This window comes from Drosophila biarmipes, chromosome 2L (assembly GCF_025231255.1).
Source record: "Drosophila biarmipes strain raj3 chromosome 2L, RU_DBia_V1.1, whole genome shotgun sequence".
NCBI classification, from domain to species: Eukaryota; Metazoa; Arthropoda; class Insecta; order Diptera; family Drosophilidae; genus Drosophila; species Drosophila biarmipes.
This window is the reverse complement of record NC_066612.1, coordinates 9,396,176-9,415,017: the sequence shown is the minus strand read 5'-3', so window position 1 is coordinate 9,415,017 and position 18,842 is coordinate 9,396,176. Positions and strand designations below refer to the sequence as shown.

Sequence of the window (18,842 nt, the reverse complement as noted above, 5' to 3'; positions counted from 1 at the left end):
TAAGTACAAGTACGGCGGTGCCCAGACTTGTATATGCATGTGGATGTGGATGTGGATGTGGATATGGATAATTCCCTTAACTCCATTTCCATGTCCCCATAACGCGCACATGTTACTGCAGTTGCGTGTAAATTATATCCATAATGGCTGATTGCGAGGACCCCGAACCCGGCAGAATTCGTTCTCATAACGACATTTGCCGGCTTATTTGCCCCACTGCCCATGGTAATTATGCCAGTCCATCCGGAGACGGATCCGGATCCGTTAAGAGTTGTTGGGCGTGGCCAATTAGTCGCTCCTGCGATTGACTTGCGGCTCATTAAAAAACAATATATACAGATTGCATAAGGCCGTTGGGAAAAACTGACACCTGCCAACACAACACGAAGTTCTAAATACTCTTCAGAAATTCTTGTATTCAAATATATAATTTTATTTCAAAATATTAAAAAGGGGAAATAATGTGAATATATATATATATACCAGAAAAAAAAGTTATAGTAATTCTTAACATATTTACATTTTCAAATGAATCTTTTTAAAAAATAAAATATTTAAAAAACATTTCGAAACTATTTTATTCTCACACTTAATGTTTAAAAGTATATGGTTGTACCCAGGGTATTATGGCCACCTTTAATTATTACGGCGGAATACACAAGGGCCAATTAGGTATCAGTGGCAACAAATTGGGTTAAACACTCGCACGAACTTCAGCCATTGATCCTCTGGAAGTACCAATGACCTTTTCGCCGCACACCACTGTCATTTAATTTTGTCCTCTTCACTGCTCTTATGCGACATTTATTTATGCTGCAAATTATGCACAGTATTAAATGCAATTTATTAAATTTGATTTTTATTAACTGAATTGCTTTATGAGGTTTTCTCGTTTTCCCTCCAAGAGATTACTTTTCAGCAGCGTTGTAATCAAAATAAAACACCCATTTTCATTCCAAGGGCTTAAGCGCGCACAAATTGTGGGTTAATTCGAGACTCAAGTTTTGTGGATCAAGTTTAATATAATAATGTAATAAGGCTCAGCGAAGGTCTATTACCTAAATTGGCAAATTGATCAGGTTAAAATAATAACCTTTAAGTTTAAATATTACTATTGGAACTTCTGCTTTCGTCTTCCTTCAAGTGTTAGCTTTATCCAAAATGAGTCAAGTTGCCAATGAAGGAGCCCTTCAGGTGGTTCAAGCGATGCTTCTTGCTCTCGTATTTTTAGAGGCTTAAGGGTCCACGAAAAAGATGGAAACAAGGATTACACTTGTGATTAAAAAGAAAGCAGCTACCTCAAAGTGCAGTTGCTTTGAGTCAAAGAAAACCCTAATCAAATGAAGATGACCCCTTCAGCTTTAAAATCAACCCTTCACCTTTGTGCCCTCAATTTGCAGTCGCTTTCCATCGGGCAATCTGCCATCGCCAACTGCTGCGCATTTCGTCGTTATGCAGAAGAACGAAGACAACATTTTTATATTTTTCCCCAGCTCATTTTTCACCTTCCACTCCCGGCCATATTCAATTTCTATGCACCGCGTCCAGCCAATTTTGTACCAACTAATTTTTATTACGTTTTTCATTTCCCCGCCGGTCTGCTGACTTTCTCCGTTCGCTTTCTCCGCTCTGCAGCGCAACCTTTCGAATCAGAGCCACGTAGTCCTGCAGTCGGTGCCGCTGAATATTTCGGGAAAATTTACATGCGAAATATCCGTGGAGGCGCCCACTTTCCAAACGGCCATGGTGTCCGGCGAAATGGAGGTGGTCGGTAAGTAAAAAAGAAAGGAAAATCCAGAAATCAAAAAAATATATACCTTATACAGCGTTGAGAACTGCAATGGGCTAATGGAAGGGCGAGCCGGCGGTCGAGGCTGGCAAATTAATTAGAACAAATCTATTTGAGCCGGCCGCCGACTTGGTCCTTTTCGGCTAATTTTACATTTCCCTGCCGTGGCTAACGACCCACTTTTTGGCCCACTTTTTGCAGAGCTGCCGGAAGAGCACACTGTGGTTACCGGGATACAGGCACGTTATCGCATCGGCGATTTGGTCGACGGCAATTGCTCAATTAAATACTCGAAACCGGCTGCTAATTTGACATGGACTATTAATGGTATTGTGGTAAGTTTTGGTTTCGTTTACCACTGTTATCGGCACCCGGACACACCCTCCCACTCCGCCCTTCAATTAGCAGGCATTCGGAGGTCTTTGATCGCCTTCTATGGATGGGCGCCAGTTTTTCAATTAGTCATTGGTTAGGAGGGGCTCGAACTTCGTTCCGGGTCTGAATGCACTTTGAGTGGCGAGCAGCGGCTGGCTAATGCAAGTTTATTGGGTACATTTCCTAATTAAATAGCGTTTTCAAAGCTCTTAGAATTTTTAATGATTAATCATTGTGATTTGGAATAGATTTTTTCAGTAAAAAAATATTGCCTTTTAAAAAATTATTATTGATTTGTAGATTTTAAATTAAATTTCGCTTATATTTGGATTAATAATAATCTTATACAACCTAATCAAAATTCCGGTACTTCCAAAATCTAACGTAGTTCGGAAAACTTTTATTTGCTGTTGATTGTCTTAAAAAGTAATTCCTGCTTTTCTTCTGAAACCAAAAGACAATGCAATTTCATTGGTACATTTAAATTGCATTTTCAACCAGTTTTAATAGTCCGAAAATGGATTGCATAGAAGAACACAGAGATTTTCCAGCAAATCGCTCGAAAACATTTGCTTTTATTCGAACAGTTTCAAATTGAACAACATTAAATAGTCAACTCTTTAATTGCCTCCTCGCGTTTGATCAATCGAGTTGTTTAAAAAAAAAGGGAAACACAAGGTAAAACGTGGCCATTGGTTTTGCAATTTTTTGCGTTTAGTGTGCGATTTTTCATCGCTCGTCTGTTGCATACTTTTTGGCACCTGTGCGTGCGGCGTTTCCATTTCGCAGGCCCATCTTTTGGCATTTATATTTGCCTAGAATCCGCTTTTTCTCTCGCTCCTTCGGTTATATACATTTTTTGATATGCCGTCAGTTTTTATGCCATTTCGCTTTTGGCCAGGAAGGCGGCAGCAGGATGGGCTGGCCCGGGCTGAGCTGGGCTGGTCTGGATGTTTTATGGCCGCAACCACAGCAGTCGACTGTCGACTCCAACAGAAGGTCATACTGGCACAGTGCCTCCTGCCAGTTTGCGCCCAGCTGCTGTCATGGCTCCCCTCTCCGCATGATTGCACAGGTGTGATGCGGGGCGGCAAGGACGAGGCAGCCTGACAGGTCCTGGCATTTTGCGTTCGGTTCGGTTTTTCAAGAAACGTTTAGGTTGTCAGCTAGTTTTTCTCTGCGGCGTTTTTATGGCGGCCCAGAACATTACGGCCTTTCTTCTGCCAGACTTTCGGCTGGTGCTATTGTTATTGTTTCCCCAATCCAGACAGAGGGTTACCTGGTGGCAGCTGGAGTATAGTAAATGGGTTGTCAAAGTCACGGGGGCCCCTACAAGTCATATTTCAAAACTGCGCCCCTAGAAAGTGTGTTTTTCTATGTTAGAGATCAAGTTGTAAGTTGGCTGCGCTTAGTCAGTGCTTAGCTCTAAAGTAAATGAAGTCGGTTTCATGAGACGACAGATATAAATCTTGGTAATGTAAGTTTAATTGTATCACAGCATTTTAAGCCTTAAAGACTTCTACATTGAGTGCCATGAAAACTAGCAAAATATATATATCCGGTGAATAGTCAGCTGGTTTGGATTTTATCGAAGCCATAAATGAAATATATAAAAAACAAAAGCACCCACTTACACAAAGTTATTTAATCAAAATGTATGTGCTCGCCAATTAAAAAGCTTTAGTAATTCCATCCTTATATTAGTTAAAATCAATATAGAAATATTTTCGAATATTTTCTGCTTTAATCCGGGCAGAGAATAAATAAAATGCAATGTGAATAGGTAAAGTTTCGGATTTAATCGCCATCAAAACAAGCAATTCAACAAAAAACATATTTATAAATATACCAAAATAAAGCAGAAAGAAACTAACACAAACAGCACTTGAGTGTTGCCTACAGTGAGTGTGGCTGTGGGTCCTGGTGTGGGTGTGGTGCCACTTGATCTTTTAGCTAACGAGCGCATTTCAACAGGAGCACCACTCACCCACGCCGCCCCCCACCTCCCACAGCCATCATGTGTGCTGTCAGCTGTGGGTGGTTGGGTGGTTTTGGGTGGGGCGGGCCAGGGCAACGTATCTGCCAGGCACTTCAAACTAAACTCACCGCAAACAAAGTGGCCTCGTCTTCTCGACACAGCTCACCCATGTCCTTTGGATCCTGCCCCTGCCCCCGCTCCTGCGGCCCACTCTGGCCATCATCATCGCCATCATCTGCTCTAGTTAATCACTCAAGCGTAAATCTATTCATCATTCATAAGTTATAAATTTGCCTCGGCCGCTCTGGCGTGGTCGCCTTTATTTTTGGGGTGCAAAAGTGTCAGAGCCTGGGGGGAATAGTTTTCGCTTTCATATTGCAGGCCCACTTCATCGAGAGGAAAGGATTGCTGGATATTTACAAATTGATTTCGCTGCAAATTCGAGTTGCCACTTGACATCGTCCCCAATTCGTTTCTTGTAGGTGCCTCCGCATCACATAAAGACCTATCAGACGGAGAGGCGGGAGAACAGCACACTGGAGTCGGTGACGAGTGCCATACATTTCATGGTCACCAATCAGCACTTCCTCAAGAGCCAGATGAGGGTAAGCACACCATACCAAAAACCATCCGCACCAGTTGAGATTCTAATAAAGCCCCCGTCTGTTTCGCCCATTTCCCGTTGTTAGCTCAAGTGCACGGCCAATATCTTTGACATCTTCAAGGAGGAAATGGAGAACATCATCGAGGAGGACCGGCCCAGGATAATGGCCTCGGGCAGATCGTATGACATCAACAACTATCCCCTGGAGGAGCACACGAATGGCGAGCGGGGCGGCTACGAGGATCACAACGAGTCCTATTTGACTTACTACTCGGGTGAGTACCTTCTTTGGGTGGAACACAAATCTTAATCTCAACCACTCCACTTGCATATTACAGTAGGTGGACTTCCACAAAAGGGGTTTTGCCAATTTGATGAATATAATATCATTTATAATTCATTTTATAAATTTTCGTATTATTTATCAAGAAACTTTAAGGTTACTTCCCTTATATAAATTAAACCTTTTTATTGCTTTCCTAAGGCCAATCTAACAATTACTCTTTTGTTATCTTAGAGATAGATATTCAGTTCAGTAGCTTAACGAATCAGAAAGATCTAACTGCCATTCGATTCGTTTTAAGTGATTCCATCTGAGGAAATGGCAAAGCCTTCGACAAACAACCCAGATGGTCGGAATCCCACTCAGTTCGGCCCACTGCATCCTGTCGATGTCCCGGGCACACAATGTAAATTATGTAAATAAAATTGTGCAGCATAAACACTCCTCCAGTCTGCTAACAACCAGGAGCAAGTAGCAAGGAGCAGGCTTATCGAATCAGATGGCGGGCAAATCAAATTGCTATAAACTAAGTTTAGACATGAAAGATTGTCGCGGAATTGCGGCAGACTGTGCAGGACGGAATCGTGATTGGGGCCTCTGGCAAAACTGTGGGGGAACCGTTCTATATCCTTTTTTTTGCCCCATGTTCCTTTTGCGGTTTTTTTCCCTTTTGCCACTTACTAGCGACAACATTTACTTAACACCGAGTAACGACAACACCAGGAATAACAAGTGTGTAAACGCATTGAGCTGAAAATTGTATTTAAAATTGAGTTCACTGGCTTACCGATGGAAGGAGCTGGGGAACGGCAACATTAAGCCAGCGAAATATCCACGTATGCAACAATATTTTGGCCACAGCGCCCAGGGGAGACCCTCGGAACGGAAGTTTGCAAGCCACCCTCGTTATTAAGTTGAAGGAACGAGAAGATTGCATATTCCGATTCCTTGCTTGCATTCCGCGCTGAACTTTATGCAAATGCCCTGTTGACACACCCACTCACATAGGAAAACCAGTCTGGATGCATATCTTTTCTATTTTTTGGCTGGAAAACTGAATTCCTCAGCTGCTTTCATAGTTCGTTAAAATATCTATAATGGAATAGGAAAGGGTTAAGAGAAAAGTACATTTTTAGTAAATGCTTTTAAGCCAGTTTAGTTTGAATCTGTCAAAATATATTATAACATAATTTTAAAACATTTTATTTTGAACAAATTACAATATGTTTCTAGTAAATATATATTAAATATATTTCTCTAAATTAACAGAAAAATATTTCCACAAATTTTAAGTTACTTAAAGTTTTTAAAAATGACAGAATTAAAGAGTTCCAAGAGTTTTTCTTTAAAAAATCTTTATGTACGTTTAGGGCACCTTTAGGTATCTGTTAACTCTTTAATTTTCACATTGACACCAATGGCGAAACATGGGCGCCCCTTAATGGCATTGTACCTCTTTCACCTACCCAAGCTCACCTGTCTAATCTTTCCATTTCCAGCGGATAACGCGGCATCGGGAGCCTCGACAGCTGCACCTGAAATCTTCTGGCAATTCTGGCCATCGCAGCTGGCAAAGCCGCCCATCAACAGGCAGTTGGCGGGGGCGTGGCACTGGCTCTGCGGGGGCGGAGGGGCGGCGGCCCTTCTGCTTGTGCCGCTGCTCCTGGGGCCGCTAACCCATCAAATTATCAACTGTCAATACACAAAGCCGGCGACTGGCAAGGTGCAGCAGCAGCAGCAACAGCAGCAGCAACATCGCAGCAGCAACATCGATGTGACGCGTTCAAAAGCGGCAGCATCCGCCTCCGCGCCCAGCGTCAAATGCTTTTATAATTGTCAAATGGCTACGGCGGTGCCAACTCAGAGCCGCGACGGTGATGATGATGGTGATGCGAATATTGGCAGCACAACTGCAGTAGCAACAGCCACTGCTGATGTCGCAGATGTTGCTGGAGGAGTTGCTGCCAGTGCGAGTTGCAGCATTAAGCGGCTGTCAGCGACACTTGTGGACGGCCAGGGTGCAGGGGGCGTGGCCAGTTGGCCGGATCAACGATTATTGATGACTCGGCGGCGGCAAAAGCGGCAAAAGTGCCAAAAGAAATCGCAGGCGATGGATGCCATGATGCAGTCGCCCTGCTGCGCGTGCTGATGCCGAATTGATGATGAAATCCATTTCCGAAAGTAGCTTAAGGTGCTCGCCACCGTGCAGAAATGAAGGAGAAACGAGGCCCCTTTCCCTTTCCCCTCCGAACTGTTGAAGGGCATAATTAATATGCATGCGAACTCGTATTGATTGCATGAGCCAGCTGCATAAATCGATCTGGTCGTAGGTCTTAAGTGTTATTCGCATAAGGTCAGGGAAGTGCTGAAATGTGGCGTATTTAATTATTGAGAGAAAAGCCGGCGGGCAGATACGAAGTCGATGAGTAAAAACAGGAAATAATTTAGTGTTAAGTCGGGGAAAATAAAACATATGGTGAAACCAATAAAATAGCGGATACCCTGTACGTTGCAATCACAGAACCATATTGCTTACTTACGTCTTCTTTTTCATGAGCACACTTTACGCTTAAAATATTACATATTATTAAAATGTAATAAAATCTTTATTAAATAATCAAATTTTCTTTTTTTTCCACCGAATAAAAATAACACAAATTAACTGACAATAATAACCCCTACCCTAAGTTTATTTCAAGACTCTCTTATTTTCTCATCGATATTTCTGTGCAAACTTTTACTGTTAATTAAAGGAGATTACAAAAACCTTTCATTAAGAGCAACCTAAATAATCGCTGAAAGAGATACACAAAATGCACAGTTAATCCTTGGATTTGCGTACAGGGTGAAAAAATGCATGTACTTAGTCAGTGAAATGCGAAAAGTACTCAGAATGCTTGCCATGTTCGTTCAACTCCTTATGTTGTATCTAAGCATTATACATACTCACAAGCAAAAAGAAATCAAAAGATATACACAAATGTGAACAGTGTACAGCAAGCTGAACTTTAGACTGCACTTGAGCTTAGCTTTCGGGTACCGTAGTGCATTTTAAAGTGGGTTTTTCAAAGCTAAACATTGTAAACAACTCAAGCTAGAGCAAAAGAAATAAATGATTTGTCTTATTCTTGGCACAAAGACAATGCGTTAACTCAATGTGTAAATATAAAAAACTCAATAGAAAATAAAACTTCATATAAAATAACACCCACTGTACAGAAAGGAACTTTTTACGGTTGTGGAAATGAAAAGCAAAATTAATTATTATAGCAATCGTTTATTTGTAGAAAACACAGAATACATAGATCAAGCAAAAACGAAAATGAACATTTAATTTGAACTCTAATTTTGGCAATATAAAATCTCGAAAAAAAACAATCGATTATTTAACAATTTTTGGCCAACAAAAATCCAGCGGTAAATAGTTCCTTTACCTTAAAACTAAATCATTGTAATCCAGGTAATCTTAACCGAAAAGGAAAAGAAAAATGTAAATGAGAAAAATTATAAGAAATTGTGTTTCGGATATAAACTTAATGAATGTTGAATAATTTATTAATCTAACTAAATTAAAAATATGTCTTAAAATATGTAAATAGAAAATAAAGAACATAAATTGGTGTAAATGTTGAAAACAAAAATAAAAACCTAAACTAATTAATGCATGCGCCAAGATTTCTGTAATCAAATCGTGTTGTGAAAGTTGTCTTCCCTAATTTATGCCCATTACATAATTAGACATTGGAAGAAAGTTTTAATTTTAATTTTCTTTTCAGTATGGTTTCAATTAAGGCCGTTACGTAATAAGAGATGAAAAAGAATGTAAAAAACTAGTTTTATGTATATAGAAGAGAGACAAAAACCATTTTGATGTTACTGAATAATATTACAAATATTAACCAAGGGATATGAGAATAGATTAAGGAACAGAGCATGTTTCTAGCTGCTAGGGACGAAGATAAGTCATAGAATTGTAATGAGAATCAAAAACGCAAGCGAATGCATTTTGCATTTAATATAATATATTCATATCCACAATAAATAATCGAAAGTGTGTAAAGCCAGAATAAATGTAATAATAAGCTCTAAGAAAACAAAATAGTGATGTAAAAACACGCAGCAAGGAAATAAAGTAACCCTCTAATCAATAAAGAATTAAAACGTGTTTTAATGATCTTAAAGGGGTGATATTTGGATACAACATTTTGAAGTTAGAATCAGCAACTTTTTAAATATTTATTTTTATTTAAGGAAGTTTTATTTCAAAAATCTTAAAGGAATAGAAAATATTAAAACCTTCTGTAATAATAAAGAGAGGATGATATGGCTAGTAACATCTTAATTATAGTTATACGTATTTCTTTCCTGGAAAATTGTATCCCTTATTATTTCTAGGAAAATTAACCTCAGGAGTGAACTTATGACGCTCACTGTATCTACATTTTTCTGAAGCGCCACCTGGAGAGCTTGGAAGGTTTTCAAAGCTCTACTTTAGGTAAAGGCGCCACAGATAAAAAGCTGACGTAGGACCCCCATTGTTCAGCTGACTGGGAGCTTTCCAAGGTTGTTTATGCACTGGATGGATGTGCAGATAAATTCTCCGTAGAACCCATAGCTTTCGGATCTGAAGGTCAGTTGGGACTTGGACCCACAGGCCGAGCTTAGTTTGATAGTCAGCGCGCTTTAACGACGACAACTGCACGGCGCGCCTTCATTAATAATACATATTTTTCTGAACTAAAATAAAAAATAAAAAAACTTAATTAAAATAATATTACCATCGAACGCGCAGTGCACGATTTTCTGACAACAATTCAGTTTCGCTTTTCATTCGATTTCCATTGCATTTTCCCTTTGTGTTTTCCACACACGTGGTGTTTTCTGTTGCTCGCACCTCGGTAGTGGTTATTTTTTTTGGGTTACATTGAAAAAAGTACATCGACTGCCAGCCGAATCCCCATTCGAACCTTAATTTGACCAATTGACGGAAAATTAATTGCGCACAAAATTAACTAGCAAGCGAATTTATATTTTTTTTTACGTGAAACGAGCGATTGTTATTTGTCAAAACGATTTTACAACTGATTGTGTTTAAGTAAATTAACCCGAGATATATCTATGTGTTTGTGCTACGATCCGAAATTCCGATATTGCGGTAAGTGGTGTGATTTTTGGCGGGCATAAAGTAGGTTTCCGCTTCTGCCGTATTTCTCTCCCGATTTTTCTGGCGCCAAAATGAATGAAAACGGTTGGCAACATTTTCGACCTAACATGGCAACATTTCCATCCAAACCTCTGTTAGGGGGTCTCCACATGGAACACGTTGGAAATTCTGGAACACCTCTCCGACTTTGTTTTGTTTTTGCGCTCTCTGCGCTTTGGGGGATCTCTTAGTCCGGGACGGGAGCGGTTCATTGACCCAGCAACAACAATATTCGCCAGATCTTCCCCTCCGCAGCGATGTGCGGAGTTCATCCGCTCTACAGTTAGGAATAATTCTGGTGGGACAGCCGGCAAAGTCGAGCGGCGAGATGGGGCGCCGCGTTCAGTTGCCTTCGAGCCGTACTTAGAAGTGGTAGAGCCCCAGGAATCCCGAAACTCGACACTCTGACGAAACCCCCCAGACAGACCCCTCGCAATCCCTCCCAGCTATATACTGATATATAGGTCTATATTGCGCAGATCACCCTTAAATGCCTTTCGTCCAGAGATTCCAACAAATACGTAACTTTGTTATGAACGTCTGCCTCGTCGAGGCCATCCAATTCGTCCAGGACCTCACGCATGCCCTCTGCCTGGATCTGCACGGCCTGTTCAACCTCAAGTAGAGACTCCCGAGCCACATCCCAGCGGTAAGTAGCGCCATTGGCCGTGGGCCAGAGAAAGTGAAAGTGCGGGAGAAATTACGGTTATCGGGCTTGCGGGAGAAAGGGGAAAGTGCAAACCTCATGGCAGCAGCACTCCATTTTGAGAGGTTATGTCAAGGGAAAGGAAAAGAAAGGAAGTTTTAAAATTAAATAAAATATTATAAATGGCAATGTTGCCAGCATATTGATTTCCAATTAATAAAAACATTTTAATTTTTCGTTTCATATAACCACTAACACAAACCAACTTTATTTGTTTTTATATCAATAGTTAAAGAATTAAAATGCTAGGTATCAAAATCAGTTTAAAGTTAAAACTTTGTGCAGTTATGTTTTTTGGGTTTCTAGATAATGTTCCTTCAATTCTAAACAGCTTATTTTACAAAATAAAAAATACTGAAAAAGGATTTCGTTCAGTTCAAAGAAAAATAGATCTTTGGCTTATTTATATCATTAGAAAATTATGAAATCTTCAATTTTTTTCTCTTTCTTCACTGGTAGGCTAATAAAAAAAATAAGAAGAGCAAAAACGAGTAACTAAAAAAATAATTTATTTTAAAACACGAAGCTTAGGTCTAAAATAAAAGAGTTAAAACTAAGATTCAACTCATAAGGTTATAATATCAGAGCGTTAAGAAACATTACATAACATGCTTGCCTACTTAGTTTCATTGCTAAACTGCACTTTCATACTAAGCTCAACTTGCACCGCAACGATTCCTTCATCTATATCATATTTCATCGGCAGCTCATCCCATCAATCACCAAGATACACTACCACCTCCACCAATACACCACAAGCATCTCACTACGCTGACCAATAAACGCCTCGACAACCCCTAACTGAGACGGACGTTTTGCTTGGTTTTTAAAACTAAACGACCCTTCGGTACCCGCACCTGTTGACCTTTCACCCTGCCACATTCCTCGACCCCCAAGCCGACCCACTGACCCATTCACTCACCTCCCACCATGCTGTCCTGCGCCTCTTTCAACAAACTTATGTATCCAACGGCCGCAGATGTGGCCAAGTCGCCGATGGCGGGCTTGGAGGTGGATGCCGGGTCCATGGGATCGCTGGCCAGTCTCCAGGCCCTGCCCTCGACCACGTCGGCGGGCAGTGGAGCCCCCAGCGAGACCCAGAGCGAGATCTCCTCGGTGGACAGCGATTGGAGTGACATACGCGCCATCGCCATGAAGTTGGGCGTTCAAAACCCTGACGATCTGCACACCGAGCGTTTCAAGGTTGATCGCCAGAAGCTGGAGCAGCTGATAAAGGGTAAGGCTCGTCCTTGGGTATTTTTTCGACCTTTAACCTCTTGTATACTTCCCACAGCGGACAGCTCCATCGAGGGAATGAATGGAGCCGAGTATTTCTTTCATGACGTAAGTAGTTTAACATCGAATTATAACTTATAAATTTGACCTTTTACATGATAAAAAATAAGATACTTATTTTCAACTTATAATTATTTAAAAAATGTAAAAAAACAATTTAACAAAATACTCAAGCAGAAAATATAAAATTATTATTCATTTAAATGAGATCTTAATCTCTTACCACCATTCATTATATATAAATAATCTAATAAGGTTAAAGAAATTATATTTAATATTATATTTTATTTATTTTTAATTCTCTTATTAATTTCTTAGTCATAGGAAGCGAATATAATATATAATATGCTCCTGCTATCACTTATTTTAAGGCCTAGATTGCCATGCCTTATACATTTTAAGCAGAAAATAATATGTTTTCGATTCACTAGGGTCTTAAGTTATTTACTCTTTGAGCAAAATTTTTAAGTTAAATGATCCATGTCTTTGTTTGGCAACCTACCATTAAATTTAAGTGCACCACGCAGCTAGTTTTAAGAGACTGTTAGACCGCCGAAAGCCCTGCTGACTTGGTATATAAATATCGCCATACATCCAATACATATTATTTTACTAGATCATGAACACGACGGATACGTATGTGAGCTGGCCTTGCAGACTCAAAATTGGTGCCAAGAGCAAGAAGGGTGAGGTTTTCCTTGTCCCTACCATATCATATATTACTTGAATAATATACATTTCAATTAAAGATCCGCATGTGCGAATTGTGGGCAAGGTGGAGCAAGTGCAGCGGGCCAAGGAGCGCATCCTGAGCAGTCTTGACTCGAGGGTGGGTTCTACTTTTTCGTTGTTCATGTTCGGATCCGATCTGATACCATATCCTTTTCTCGAGCAGGGCACCCGGGTGATCATGAAAATGGACGTCAGCTACACGGACCACTCGTACATCATCGGACGAGGTGGCAACAACATTAAGCGCATCATGGACGACACCCACACCCACATCCACTTCCCCGACTCGAACCGCTCCAATCCCACGGAGAAGTCCAACCAGGTGTCGCTGTGCGGCAGCCTGGAGGGCGTGGAGCGGGCCCGGGCCCTCGTCCGGCTCTCCACCCCGCTGCTCATCTCCTTCGAGATGCCCGTGATGGGACCCAGCAAGCCGCAGCCCGACCACGAGACACCCTACATCAAGATGATCGAGACCAAGTTCAATGTGCAGGTGAGTGATGCTGCAACTGATCTTGATTTAATATTATTTCCAAATTAAGCTGTTGGGAAAAATAAACTGCATAATGATTTAAAAGTAAAATCGTTCTTATAATCTGTGGTGATTTTGAGGATATGTATTCTAGTGTTTTGGAGAGTTTGCATTTTGGGTTTCTATATTTTAAGGATCCTACATTTTGTGGACTACCAATATTCAAATTTTTTTTTGAACGAATGATTTGCTTACTTTATATCAAATTAAGGTTCAATAGAAATAAAATCGGATGAATAATTATTAAAAGTTGATATTTTATTTTTTTTAACTAATTTTGTAAATTATAGTTAGGTTTAAATATTCTGGTACAGTGTACCAACAGCAAAAAAAAAATGGTAAGGGTGCAGCTATCTTATTTTAAAACTATTTTATATTCGTTTTATTTATTTTCAATTTATTTTCTTATCTTGATTGCACCACATTGATAAAAATACCTTGTATACCTTCCAAACTATATTGAAATTATTCCATATCTCCCCTTTTTTCGACCCATCCAGGTTATATTCTCCACGCGTCCCAAGCTGCACACCTCCTTGGTGTTGGTCAAAGGATCCGAGAAGGAGTCGGCTCAGGTGCGAGATGCCACCCAGCTGCTGATCAACTTCGCCTGCGAAAGCATTGCCGTAAGTTCAGGGGGAAAACTCTTTATATAGCGATCAGATCACCGATTCCCCTGCCCTCGCAGAGCCAAATCCTGGTGAACGTGCAGATGGAGATCTCGCCGCAGCACCACGAGATCGTGAAGGGCAAGAACAACGTGAACCTGCTCAGCATCATGGAGCGCACCCAGACCAAGATCATCTTCCCCGACCTGAGCGACATGAACGTGAAGCCGCTGAAGAAGTCGCAGGTCACGATTAGCGGACGCATCGACGACGTCTACTTGGCGCGACAACAATTGCTTGGCAATTTGCCCGTAGCATTGATTTTTGACTTTCCGGACAACCAGAACGATGCCTCCGAGATAATGAGCCTCAACACCAAGTACGGCGTCTACATCACCCTGCGCCAGAAGCAGCGGCAGAGCACGCTGGCCATTGTGGTCAAGGGAGTGGAGAAGTTTATAGGTGAGATTGGCCAAAAACCCCTTGAAAAAGATATAATGTACATTTTGAAACAACATTTACTTCGTTTATCGTTTACCTCACCCATCCGTAGACAAAATCTACGAGGCCCGCCAGGAGATCCTGCGCCTGGCCACGCCGTTCGTGAAGCCCGAGCTGCCCGACTTCTACTTCATGCCCAAGGACAAGGACCTCAACCTGGCCTACCGCACCCAGTTGACCGCCCTGCTGGCGGGCTACGTGGACAGCCCGAAGACTCCGTCCCTGCTGCCGCCCGCTCTCTCTGGCCAGCTGACGCCCTATGCCAACAACAACCACCTGCTGCTGAACGCCAATGGCCTGGCCACGCCCACCGGGATATGTGCGCCCACGCAGAAGTACATGCAGTTGCACAACAGCTTCCAGCAGAGTCAAGGTCGCACGGTGGTGGGTGGCACTGGCCAGAACAACAACTATCTACAGGTTCCCGGGGCAGTGGCGCCTCTGAAGCCGCCCACTGTTTCGCCGCGGAACAGCTGCAGCCAGAACACGAGTGGCTACCAGAGCTTCAGCAGCAGCACCACCTCGCTGGAGCAGTCGTATCCGCCGTACGCCCAGCTGCCGGGCGCCGTGTCCTCCACGTCCTCCTCGACGGCAGGAGGTGCCAATAGGGCGCACTACTCGCCGGACTCCACCTACGGCAGTGAGGGTGGAGGTGGGTGCGGCGGTGGCGGTGGTGCTGGGGCCCGGCTGGGTCGCCGCCTCAGCGATGGAGTGCTCCTGGGACTGGGCAACTCCAGCGGTGGCGCAGGGTCGTCCTCGGGCGGCGGAGCCCACCTCCTGCCCGGCAGTGCCGAGAGCTACCGCAGCCTGCACTACGACCTTGGAGGCGGCGGCAACAAGCACTCCAGCGGCCACCGCGCCTTCGACTTCGACATGAAACGGGCCCTGGGCTACAAGGCCATGGAGCGCACTCCGGTGGCGGGGGAGTTGCGCACACCCACGCCCGCCTGGATGGGCATGGGCCTGAGCAGCACCTCGCCCGCCCCAGCCCCCACCCCGCTGGACAACGGGGATGGAAATGGGGGCGGCGGTGGTGTGGGTGGTGGCGGTGGAGCCGCTGGCGGCTGGCGACTCCCGCCAGGACTGGGCTCGCCCTACGGGCTGAGTGCCACCACAGGTCTCCTGGACGCCACGCCGGTCAACCGTCGGCTGCAGCTCGCCCAGCACAAGGACATCCAGACTCTGCTCACCAGCTTGGGCCTGGAGCATTACATCAGTGAGTAGTTCCCGCCGATTGCCCATGTTTTTACCAACTGTACGAAGTCCTATAAGTTTTTTATAAAGCCATCTTATATATGTTTCCTTGGAAGGAGAGTTTTTTATTCCACACACTTGGAAGACACAAATTTTGTATCTTTTTAAATGAAAGTTCATTTGCATAGTAAGTAGCGTAGTAGTAGTGTGAGGGAAGATCGTGATATGTTTTTTAAATCTTATTTATGAAAGGGGTTTTTGTGTTTTCATCAACCTAAGTCGGAACTTACATTTCATTCTTAGTTAAATATATGTTTAAATGAAGGTTTCCTACATACTTAATCTATAATCTATCTATCTATCTACAATCACCTTATATTTATGATGCTGGTTATAGAATTTCCGTATAAAAAATATCTTGATATTTTAATAAATCGTATTAGTTTTTTTAAGGTCATTCTTTAGCCTTGCATTTAGGAATTGTGTTGTTGACAAGTTGGAAATTAAAAAGATGAAATGTAGAATAGAAGATACTTTTAGCCTATTTAAATTAAATTAACTCGTGAATTTTCCGCAACAACAAAACAGAATAATTAATACTATAAATTAACTTTTCTTTTCTTGTATGCATCCTCTTTTATATTATAGTGGGAAATGTAATACTTAACTATTTATGTATAATCTTAATTCATCTTTTGCGCCACTGAATCTGTATCTTGTACTTATCCTTGCAGAAATTTTCGTGCTGAACGAAATCGACCTGGAGGTGTTCACCACGCTGACCGAGGACAACCTGATGGAGCTGGGTATCGCGGCGTTTGGAGCTCGCAAGAAGCTGCTGACGGCCATTCACACGCTGCTGGCCAACGAGGCGGCCTGCAGCACAATGCCCAGCAGCAGCTCCTCGCAGAACTCCTCGTCGCCGCGATTCTCCGGCAGCGCGGCCCCGGGCGCTGAGCGCCGTCCCTCCAACCAGTGGTGATCCGCCCCTGAGGTCCCACATCCTCATTTTTCTTTCTTTTTTCTGCATGCCCCCACTTATTTGGTAGTCGTTAGAGATCGGGAGCGTCGGAACGGAAACAGTATAGGAAGAACAGGAACCGGAAGAGAGCGGCAAACTCGCAGGGCCGAAGAAAAGCAGCTTTTCCCGAAAACCCACAGCCTTGACCTTGACTTATACTCGCATTTGTACTCAAATTCCAAGTAGCAGAGCTGCGCACGGGAAAGTTTTCGCCCAGTTTGCCCCTAGATCGTAGTAGCCCTCGTTTTAAGCGATTAATTTATTTCGAAATTATTTATATAGAAAAGAGAGAAAGCCCCCGCCTAGCAAAAATATTGTGAATTATTTATGAAATCTAACCAAAACGAAATCACGTATTGTAAGAAATGAATTTATGTCAATTAACTGAAAAAAGGAAACCACAGCATGTATACAGTGATAAGCTAAACAGTCACGCCACACATTTGATATGAATAAATAGATGTCTATGAAAAACTAAGTGATCTTGGAGGGTCTTATTAATTAGGGCGATGATTTGTATGATATTTTAATACATATGAAATATTTTCTATCACATTTCTATCAGTTTTTTATCTCAAACAAGATTTTTATTGGCTGAACCACCACACTGAACTCCAGTTTTAGACCTCCCAGAATGGAGGCTAATGGCTTTATTGTCTCCAGTTGTCTGCATAATTTGTATTGCATTATTCTTGGCCTCAAAGGCGTGCCAAGGAAAACTTGCAGGACAATAAAATCGAATGTGTATCCTCCTCACACGGAGTAAAGGCATGGCCAGGGGGGGCGTGGTCGGGCTAATGAACTGGAAATGTTGTGCTCCAGTTGCCGGTTGTTGCTGCCGTGTTGCGGTCATCAGCATAATTGCAAATTTTTATGATTATGGCATTTTGGGCGCAGAGTGCTTCTGCCAATGGCAACTAATTTCTCGGTCTCCGTCTGGGTGTCATTTTCGCTGGGGATATGTTCCACTTAGCAGCTTCGAGTGGGCTTTTGTCGGAAGAACTTTTGGCAAGCGATTTGATTTACAATTATGCTGGATTTGAATCGGGATCAGGATTTGGAGTCGCTGACCAGTCGGAGAGGCGCCAGTTGTGGCGACTGCTGGCCGTTTTCGCTATTTAGGTCTCATTTGAGAGTACCAAGTACTATATATATAAACAGGTCTTGGGATAATCATATTTTGCATGTGAAAATAATACTCTGTAATACATTACTTTAAAATATTAATTAAATAATATTGTGTTAAATTGCAGGACCTAGGCTACCCCAAAAGTTTTACCAATGTATTTGCGCAACGTCTGGTTTTTATAGTAAATTTCAAAATTAGAGGGGAAATAGTGGTGAGTTGGTCAAGCAGTGTGTCAAGCAGTATTCAAGCAGTTTAAGGGGAGTAAACTGATGTGCAATTAAAGCAGTGTTAAATTTAAACCCACCACTCTACACAATGTCCACCATCCACTTTGTGGAATCCATTGTTCTCCATGGATTTTGATGCAAAAAGTATAAAAAAAAGTATTTAATTTCCAGAATTTCATATTAATAATTAATTCATTCTATTTCTAATGTAATATTAACACTATGCAGACGCAGTTTTTCATCGAATTAAGTTGGCAGTTTATGATTAAGTTTTCCGGCAGAAATGCTATATTATAGATTATGGAGTGGTTAAACTGTGATATTTTCCTAATTTTTCGTTTCTTATGGTGTTTTTGCAAAACAACAGCCGCTCTCGATCGACTACTCAAGAAATACAGAAGTCAAGCAGTTCTAGCCAAAAACCTACCACCCGGAAATCCACCACGCTTTTCCCTCCCCTCACTGTGCCATTCGCGATTTTCCGCCGACGAACCTCGGATTTTCCGAACAGCCCTCGTGTGCCGAGGAAAATCGGCGGAAATCACGAATCGAGAAGCGACTGGGAGAGGAAAGCGTGGTGGGTTTTCCGGGCTAGAAATCTGTGCACAGGACTCGGAGTGACGCGAGTCCTGCGACTCCTGCTGCAGTTTACATTGCGTTGTCCTTG

At 42.3% G+C, this 18,842-nt stretch overlaps 3 protein-coding genes across 4 annotated transcripts in view; all 3 read left to right on the top strand.

Annotated features, from left to right (window-relative positions):
• Positions 1 to 9,166, top strand: part of LOC108032718 (uncharacterized) — a 45,684-nt gene extending 36,518 nt beyond the window's left edge. The window contains exons 4-8 of one of the 2 annotated variants that reach the window (XM_017106699.3): positions 1,636 to 1,771; positions 1,991 to 2,124; positions 4,625 to 4,747; positions 4,832 to 5,021; positions 6,529 to 9,166. In XM_017106699.3, the coding sequence (XP_016962188.1) occupies positions 1,636 to 1,771; positions 1,991 to 2,124; positions 4,625 to 4,747; positions 4,832 to 5,021; positions 6,529 to 7,178 (1,233 nt within the window). In that variant the 3' untranslated portion in view covers positions 7,179 to 9,166. Of the gene's footprint in view, positions 1 to 1,635; positions 1,772 to 1,990; positions 2,125 to 4,624; positions 4,748 to 4,831; positions 5,022 to 6,528 lie in introns of those variants that run through there. The other variant, XM_050885127.1, reaches the window with a different exon arrangement.
• Positions 9,167 to 9,713: 547 nt separating this feature from the next.
• On the top strand, positions 9,714 to 11,793 carry LOC108032700 (uncharacterized). Its single transcript, XM_017106679.3, has 3 exons — positions 9,714 to 10,184; positions 10,712 to 10,881; positions 11,645 to 11,793. Exon 2 carries the CDS (start codon positions 10,723 to 10,725, stop codon positions 10,855 to 10,857), a length of 135 nt encoding a protein of 44 aa, XP_016962168.1. The 5' UTR covers positions 9,714 to 10,184; positions 10,712 to 10,722; the 3' UTR covers positions 10,858 to 10,881; positions 11,645 to 11,793.
• A 64-nt stretch (positions 11,794 to 11,857) lies between these two features.
• On the top strand, positions 11,858 to 17,297 carry LOC108032699 (protein bicaudal C). The gene is made up of 9 exons (XM_017106678.3): positions 11,858 to 12,175; positions 12,233 to 12,282; positions 12,851 to 12,920; positions 12,984 to 13,063; positions 13,130 to 13,456; positions 13,996 to 14,121; positions 14,184 to 14,565; positions 14,657 to 15,820; positions 16,533 to 17,297. Exons 1-9 carry the CDS (start codon positions 11,869 to 11,871, stop codon positions 16,778 to 16,780), a joined length of 2,754 nt encoding a protein of 917 aa, XP_016962167.1. The 5' UTR covers positions 11,858 to 11,868; the 3' UTR covers positions 16,781 to 17,297.
• Positions 17,298 to 18,842: the final 1,545 nt, after the last annotated feature.

Bases quoted from the DNA above. Each gene is read 5' to 3' on its own strand.
- LOC108032700 (XM_017106679.3), top strand. From the start codon at position 10,723: ATGCCTTTCGTCCAGAGATTCCAACAAATACGTAACTTTGTTATGAAC.
- LOC108032699 (XM_017106678.3), top strand. From the start codon at position 11,869: ATGCTGTCCTGCGCCTCTTTCAACAAACTTATGTATCCAACGGCCGCA. The intron at 14,122-14,183 runs GTAAGTTCAGGG...CTGCCCTCGCAG, and splicing joins TCGCCTGCGAAAGCATTGCC to AGCCAAATCCTGGTGAACGT. The intron at 14,566-14,656 runs GTGAGATTGGCC...ACCCATCCGTAG, and splicing joins GGGAGTGGAGAAGTTTATAG to ACAAAATCTACGAGGCCCGC.